General features: G+C 36.5%; 1 protein-coding gene across 1 annotated transcript; it reads right to left on the bottom strand.

Moving 5' to 3' along the window:
* Positions 1–1,978: 1,978 nt before the first annotated feature.
* LOC145775891 (uncharacterized) lies at positions 1,979–7,222 on the bottom strand. Its single transcript, XM_082587284.1, has 2 exons — positions 7,078–7,222; positions 1,979–4,013 (listed from the first exon to the last, which is right to left on the bottom strand). The coding sequence occupies exons 1-2, from the start codon at positions 7,184–7,186 to the stop codon at positions 3,820–3,822; spliced, it is 303 nt and encodes a 100-aa protein (XP_082443410.1). The 5' UTR covers positions 7,187–7,222; the 3' UTR covers positions 1,979–3,819.
* Between the last annotated feature and the right edge of the window lie 975 nt (positions 7,223–8,197).

An 8,197-nucleotide genomic window follows, 5' to 3' on the forward strand; every position in this document is an offset into this window, starting at 1 on the left:
TGACAGTGCGTTTATCATGAAATGCTGTTTGACAGTTGCTTCTTTTTTTGCTTAGACTTCGGTCATTTGTTCATTAGAATTAGATCAATATTCTTTGTCCAACGACACTAGTTAGAGACGTAATTTTGATTGAAATTATGAAACATGTTTCACAAACCTGAACTAATCTACTTTCTTAGTAGCCTACGTAAGACTTGCAGCGTAGCCTGCATCTTCATAATTTGTAGCCTACAATATTCATACATTTTATTAGAACTTTCTGGTAATCCCAATAAAACAGCCTGTTCAGATTAATAATACAGTAGAACTCGGTTAATCCGGATTCGGTTAATCCGGATCTTCGCCTAATCCGGATGAAACTGGAAGTACAAATGATTTGTAATCTTTTTCTTAAGAAACAGCTTCGGATTATCCGGATTATTTAATCCGGATCTTCGCCTATTCCGGACAAAAGTTGCGCTTTCTCTATCGCTTTATCCGGATTTTCCCGACAGTTTTGCCATTTTATGCTAAAACGTAACGTGGCTTATTGCGAGAAATTTCTTATCTATTGTTCCGTTAATGTGACGCACTAAATTATTGCGGATTTCTTCTTTTCATGAACAGTAATCCCTCCTAACACAAAATTTATGCGCAAATGCCCAAACTCGTACTGTAACTTGAAAAGATGTCGGTGGAATTTTCGGCGGTATGTCGGTGATGTTTTTCCAATGGAAGACTTTGTTTGATTTTTTGTAAGTTTTCCAAAGAAACTCGTCTTCCGTAACTGTTTTCAAAAGTTTTGAGTGACTACAGATTATTCCGACACGCATGTCTGAAGATATAACTTTTGCCAGTGTGTTCTTGCGTTAGACGCAGAGTCTACAAATACAATCGTTTTACATGCATAGGCTACTGCATTTCAAAAGAATTCTATCGCTAATATGGTGATCGCGCGTCTCGGAATTGACCACACTAATGCGTTCAATTTCGGTGATTTTTACCGATACCCTTCTATCTAGGTAACGTCAGGCTTGATAAAAACCGTCATCGGTTAATCCGGATCTTCGCCTAATCCGGATGGAATCGCCGGTCAAATCGAATCCGGATTAACCGAGTTCTACTGTAACTATAGTTGGTATAATTCGGTCTGCAACAGATTGAGTTTCGCTTTTAGAAGCATGATTACAATGTCAGTCTATAGTTACTAACCTATTTTAGCCTGATGTTGCGAGTTTGTTGTGGTAAAAGCGGTTTGCACTAGCTTTCGGAACACAGTTCCCCAGTCATGTGCTACATTGTGAAATAATTCGCTCTGCTGGGCATTGAACACTCTCATTGATTTGATCTTTATTCTCGGACTGGAAAAGCTTCTTTGAAAGCTTAATCCTGGCGGTTTCACATAATTATGTAGCCTACTTGTAAAGGCTTTGAACCAATGATTCAGGCCCGGTTACCGAGATCGACAGGGTGAAATTTCCGCTTGTTGCAGAGAATTATTCCATCCACTTGGTATCGCTGAATGGAGATCAATCCTGAAATTTGTTGCTCAAGCGCACACCCCGACAGCCAAACCAGAGCCGTTTGATGTTGAGTTGGGCGCGTAACCACCGAGCTAACGGGGCGAACAACTAGGCTACTTCAAACTGACTTTAAAAAATACACAAATTGTACAGTTGCTACATAAATTTTATTCATTAGGCCACTGTCTGATAACACGAAACGAGTGGGAAATATTTTAGCTAGAGATTCATGTTACTGTATATAATCTAGCATGAAAACACATCACGAAAAAATGGCAGGTTATGAATTCCTTCAGCTGAAAATGTTTTTGTCCCGAAACACTTACCGTACTATGTCAGATGATGTATAATGTAGTTAAATATAGAACTAGCCTGTTATAGGCTACAGTGCAATATATAGCTCATCACATGCATAACTCACCTGCAACATTTGTTATTGTGTCTTTCTATGATATTTTTATCTTATATGCGGATGACAAAATTCACAAGCCGTTTAATTGCATAAATTTCGTAAGAAATGACACTGCAGGTACAGATTTTTGCCGAGTCAAAAGCAAGAACTTCACAATCGTGCATTTACAATACAATTAATACGTTACAAATTTGATGCCAATCTCAAGCAATAAATGCAAGCAACTTGAAACAGATACAAGAACACCAATCGAAACAACGATATACAAATCGCTGAAAAACCCCTCACTGTTGCATATAAGTTAGTTCACATGAGACTGCAACTGGACGTTCGTGAAGCGATCATCGTAATGAATCTGTGACTGCTTTTCTCGTCATGATAATCTGTGCCGATCGTTCATATTTCAACTGATGAGATTTGGTATAACGAATTAACGATATTGAAATCAATACTGAAAACACCAAGTAGACAGGTTGAGCGGCGAAAACAAAGGGGATTCTTAAATACTTATAAAATTCTTGTTCCTGTACGTGACATTACAAAAAATGGGAAAACTTGAATTGGCTTAGTGACGGATTTTTATTCTAAGATTTACTTTAAGAGCGACATGACAGTGCAAGTAGACTAATGAACTTTTCTTGGTTATTAGACGTAGTTTTTCGAGGGCAAAAATAAAAACATGACAATCGTGATGAGAACCTGCGTCATGCAGAGTGTGCTAGTTTGATCGTGCAAATAGTATCTTTTACCCAAACATAAAGACAAAAATACAAAAAGCTTATTCATAATGTTAACATAAAAATAAGAAAGATTTGTTTCAAAAAATGTTTCCTGTAAAAGACTGTGCAATCTGGTTGCAATATAGCAAATGAAGGCATAGGCCTAATATTCTACTACTTCCGCTTTCACAATATGCTGGAAGTATGGTTCAAATAAGCTGGGTGCTTGGACAAGAAACATGCGTAGACCATAATTATAAACCAACTGAAGGAAAACAAAAGACGCTCCTTGTTAAATTGTGTTCATTAATTACTTACACACAAACATTCAAATTAGTTGAAGATCTTATATTCCATCTTTCAGTTTTTCTAAATAAATGATGCATAATTTTGTTAAAAGTTGTGAAAAAATCTACGAGAAATACTTCACTCTCCCAAAACCAACTAAGTTAGCCACCTATCCAGAAGGATGATATAGAATATATCAAAAATGTGTTGCTTAAAACTTACGCTACTAACTTATACAGCTCCAGTCTCACTACGGTTAACTACTGACATCCATTTGATATAATTACAGAAGTAAAAGAATTCGTAAATTATATTACTGAACAAGTAAACAAATTAATCAAGTTCTACAATCAAGTTTAACGGTATTTTTACTTCAAATTCAACCAAATAATTGAAGCATTTCTGCCTGCCACAGATCCCTCTGAATTGTAACCGGATATGGTAAACAGTCTTTTCATGTTCAACGTAAATATATTCCACTTGCGAGAGTTCGTAATGTTTAGTGGCGATTCTGTCCAGTTAAAATTGTAGTTATGGATCAGTTTCAATATAACATAATTCAAACTGTCACTATTCATTGCATGTACAGTTTATGACCCAGTTTATGTTTATGACCAAAGCTTATGACACTTGGAATTTTCTTTGCTAAACTTGTTTTGTTTTGATACACTTATAACACAGCACACAAAGCGAACGAATTGTCTAACAAAGATCTAATATTTCATTATCAATGTATATAAGTAATTTTTCAACCCAAACAAAAAATCAACATTTGTTTCATTGATTCAACGTTTGCAGTTGTTTAACTAATGAGAATGTTGAATCAAAATTACAGAGAAGCTAACGCAAATTAATCAAGCGCTTTTGTTCCTCATCATTTCATAAAATAAATTAATATTTATTGATTGATCAAAGCTTTAAGCTTTCCTTGCTTTTGAAGCTGTTGTGTTTCACTTCCTCCGCCGATGCAATTTCCACTAATGAAAACCCTTGGAACACTTCTGGCCCCAGTTTTCTTCAGAAGATAATCTTGAATAGCATCTACATCTTTGTCATTTTCTAGCTCCAAAACTTCATATGCTTCACCAGTTTCTGAAATAATACAAATAAAGGCTAAGTTTGAAATACGACAAAACAAGAACTAGTCTTATAACTTTAAAATTAGCAAATACAGTAGAACCACGACCCACAATACAAAACATATCTGCAAAAAAAAGTTTCATCATATCCAAAGAAAAACCAAGTAAAACGATCAATTTAGGTAGAAACGTTCTTACTTAATTTTACACTTTCTTGAAACAATTTTGCTTGAGTAGCCAAGTTACTTTGAAGTTTAGAAGCTCAAACCATCATGGAATAAGGATATGGCTTTCTTTCATAAATAACACCCAAAAAGGCATGATTAAAATACCACAAAGAGAATATATAACTGGAATGCCAGAATTGCATATACTGTCAAAACACATCAATCATTCTATTGCATCAAAATCCCAATTACCAAATCCAGAGGTGGGCAGTTGCGCGCTACTTTGTTGGTAAAAGTAGCGGTAGCGGCGCTACTTTTTAGCTGGAGTAGCGGCAGCAGTAGCGGCGCTATTTTTTTTCCAAAGTAGCGGTAGCGGGAGAGGCGCTACTTTTTTTCGGTCGCACTCCCGCTACTTTTTAATTTAAATTGAAAAAAATGCTTGTTTTTTGCAATACTAGCGTGGTCAAGCAGCTATATAATCGACTTGGTTGCAAAGTTTTGGTCTTTTTTAGCTGACGTCAACTTCTTCAGCGAATATCTCCGTGTGATGAAGCCTATCTGCCAGGCTTTAGACATTCTTCAGGGCGAGTCCAAGGCATATTACGGAGTCTTGCTTCCAACCATCACAATTTGCGAGAAAAATTTGACCGAGATCAGTGATCTTGTGACCTGTGAGGAGTTGAAAGTGAAAGTCCTTGAAGGGGTGAAGAAACGATTCAACAAGAGCTTCAACAACATGAAATGCGTTATGGCATCATGTCTTCATCCCTCCTTCAAGACGTCGTGGCTACAATTTCTGCACTACGTTTCCACGGATGATGCTGACGCACTGCATGAAAAAGTCAAGACAGATGTAATTCGACTGTTGAGCGTGGTCAAGCAGCTATATAATCGGTTTGGTTGCAAAGTTTCGGTCGTTGCGTCAACTGTTGCGGGAGACAGCAAGCCAGGTTGTTACCGAGAAGAGTGACACCAACACCAGTCACGACTCCGAGGATGAATTTTTTGGTGTGTTGGCGCCATTCCGTGAAACGTCGGTGCAGAAGGAAGCAGCAATTGTGGACGCCTTTTTTACGGACAGGAGCAAGTCCTTGAGCTTTTTGAATACCGAGTTAAAACATAGGCTAGCCTACCTGTTCATTAAATACAACACTCCCATTCCTTCCAGTGCTGCGGTGGAGAGACTTTTCTCTGTTGGAAAAGATGTGCTTAAGCGAAAGCGGGCAAGACTTAAAGACTCTCATTTTGAAATGCTCGTGTTTTTGAAAGATGCGTAACAGGGATATCTAGAACAACGATATCTAGAACAACCTTGTTCTAGATATCCCTGATGCGTAACAATAAATTTCCCTTAGAATGTGTTTTCTATAACGACGTTAAAATGACAGCGTAAACGAATGATAACATTCGTTTTCAAGGTCATTTTTGCGTCACTAGGGACTTGAGTGTTTCCTAGTGTCATTTTAGACAAAAGTAGCGGTAGCGCGCGCTACTTTGGCCCGAGTAGCGGTAGCGAGTAGCGCGCTACTTTTGTAAATTGGTAGCGGTAGCGTGCGCTACTTTGGCCCAAGTAGCGGTAGCGGGTAGCGCGCTACTTTAAAAGTAGCGGGTGCCCACCTCTGACCAAATCCTATATACTGTAGTATCTAATGTTGAGTAAAACCTTCAAATAATTGTATAGCCTTTGACTTAATGGAATAAATCGGATAATGGTATCAGGATTAACTTCTTGCGTAAGTCATTCATTTAATAGTATATTTGCCTTCAGCCAGACGTTCACAAGCAAAGGAAATAAGTCACGCGACAACATTTACTGTTTAGCAAAAGAAGAAAATATTTTTTGTCGCATAAAATAATTCAAAAAGAAAGTGTAGTGCTAAGGTAACCAAACCAGACAGATGAAAGTGTTCAAAAACAGTACAAGTGATTGTAATCTCATGTGCAAGACATAGACTTTGTTGCCAACACGCATAGCCATGTAGCAGCTTCAGAGCTAAAAACAACAGCTTTGAAAGAAAAGAACAGTGGTCAGAGCTTGACATAAAGCAGGAATTCCAATTTCAGGAGTTTGCAAAAAATGGTTTGATCATACAACATGCTATGCTGACACTATGTTGCATAACAACTCTCCTAAAATCAACTATATAATACATGTAAACAGTTGTAGGATTGTATCACACAGCTATTATATTATACCCATTGCAACTGAGTTATTACACACACATTTCTACCAAAAACACCTATATTATAAACGATAATTTTCTTGAGCAAATTGGTTAAATGGATAAGCGTGACAACACATCTTGAATATAGAAGGTATATGATGACTAACCAATTTTGTCTGTAATAACAAAGACAACACTATGAAAATCCAACGTATAAAAACTTTATTGGAGTATTAAAATTACCATTGGAAGCTTATCAAGTAGGTTACATGAAAGCAACTAGGCTTCAGAACCATAGTAACTGTAGACTTATTTGTAATCTGTAGGTCGCTGCACAGATGGGTTGTTTTGACCGGCAAACATTTTAACCATAGGACAACCAGCTAACTGCTGCTAGTGTCACTGTTCTAGCACTCGCCACTCAGCCAGATAATTGATTGATGCTTTGAACTTTGTTTGGAAATAACAGAAGAAAAAAGTGTAATAGCAGGGCAGGGAATCAAACCCATGTCATCGAAATGACTACTTCTTAACCCGCAAACTGCTAGGCCATGCTGTCAAATAGTGAAATGTTCACTTACCGATAATTTGCTATCAGAAATGTTTTAAGAATGTTCACAATGTCACGTACAAGAGTCACATGACTGCTATCAGCTGATTTAAATCTTGTCTTCTGATTGGTTAATAAACTTCACCTGCTGCAGCAACCTGAAGACGTTAACAGTACACTAAGGAAAGTACTTACTCTTAAGAGCGTCTTTGGCCATCTTACAGTAAGGGCAGTATGACTTCGAGAAAACCATCACTTTATTTTTTGCAATAAGATTATCCACACGCTCTGCAACTGCTGCCATTTTCACTGATTATCTGTGCTATACAGGTGTCAGACTTATATATCTGCAACAAATTAATAAAATAACTGGAGTAACACATTTTGTTTCAGGTCAACAAATCAGATGCCACAATAAACTTTTGAGATACCGGTACTTTTAAGCATTGTCACAAAACCTTTCATATACCGGTATGGTGGTATCAAGTTATGAACCACATTTATTTCTTTACACATGCGCTTTAAAATTAGCATCTTTTTATGTGAAAAAATTATTGCCAACATTATGCAGTAGAATTTACCTAATTTGTCACCTCAAGAGAATTAGAAAAAAGTGACAACCTACGAGAACTGACAAATTACGCAAAGAAGTCAAAGCTATAAGAATTAGGAAGAGACAAGACAAAAATGTGATGAATTAATCAATGAGAAAATCTACTGCATTTGGCTCAAGAAGATTGTTACAAAGATTAAATTTGTATAAGAAACTATAACTCATTTTTCCTAATTACATAGGAAAGATTTGTATGAGAAAAAAAAATACTTCTTTCTGCAGGATCTTTTATAACTAATATTGATTTGCAAATTGCTACAGACTTTTATTGCTTTAGCTTTTTTATTAGCCTGATAATCCTGATTTTTATTGCTTGATTGGTATGTGCAACAATAATCTGAAATCTTCTGTTTCTTAAATAGCACAAGTATATATGTTCAGGTTTGCAAGATATGATCATGATGAAGATAAAATAGATGTTTATTGGCTGCTGCAAAACAGATGTACAATAAATCAAAAAACAATTTACAGTAAAACTGTTGAAAAGATAACAGTTAAAAAAAAGAAAATGATAATAACATCACAGCAGCGGAAGGCTTCGAAGTGACCAGTCATGATCTTCAAGTCAAGCAGCCACCCCTAAACTTATTAATGATAATTCAAATTGGCCAATTGAGACACAGAAATAAAAATAAGAAAATAACATTGAAGCTGTCGGAAAAATTAAAAATTTAGGTAGGTCAACATAGCCTACGACCTAGG

The sequence above is a fragment of the Aplidium turbinatum genome, chromosome 8, assembly GCF_918807975.1.
Source record: "Aplidium turbinatum chromosome 8, kaAplTurb1.1, whole genome shotgun sequence".
Taxonomy (NCBI): domain Eukaryota; kingdom Metazoa; phylum Chordata; class Ascidiacea; order Aplousobranchia; family Polyclinidae; genus Aplidium; species Aplidium turbinatum.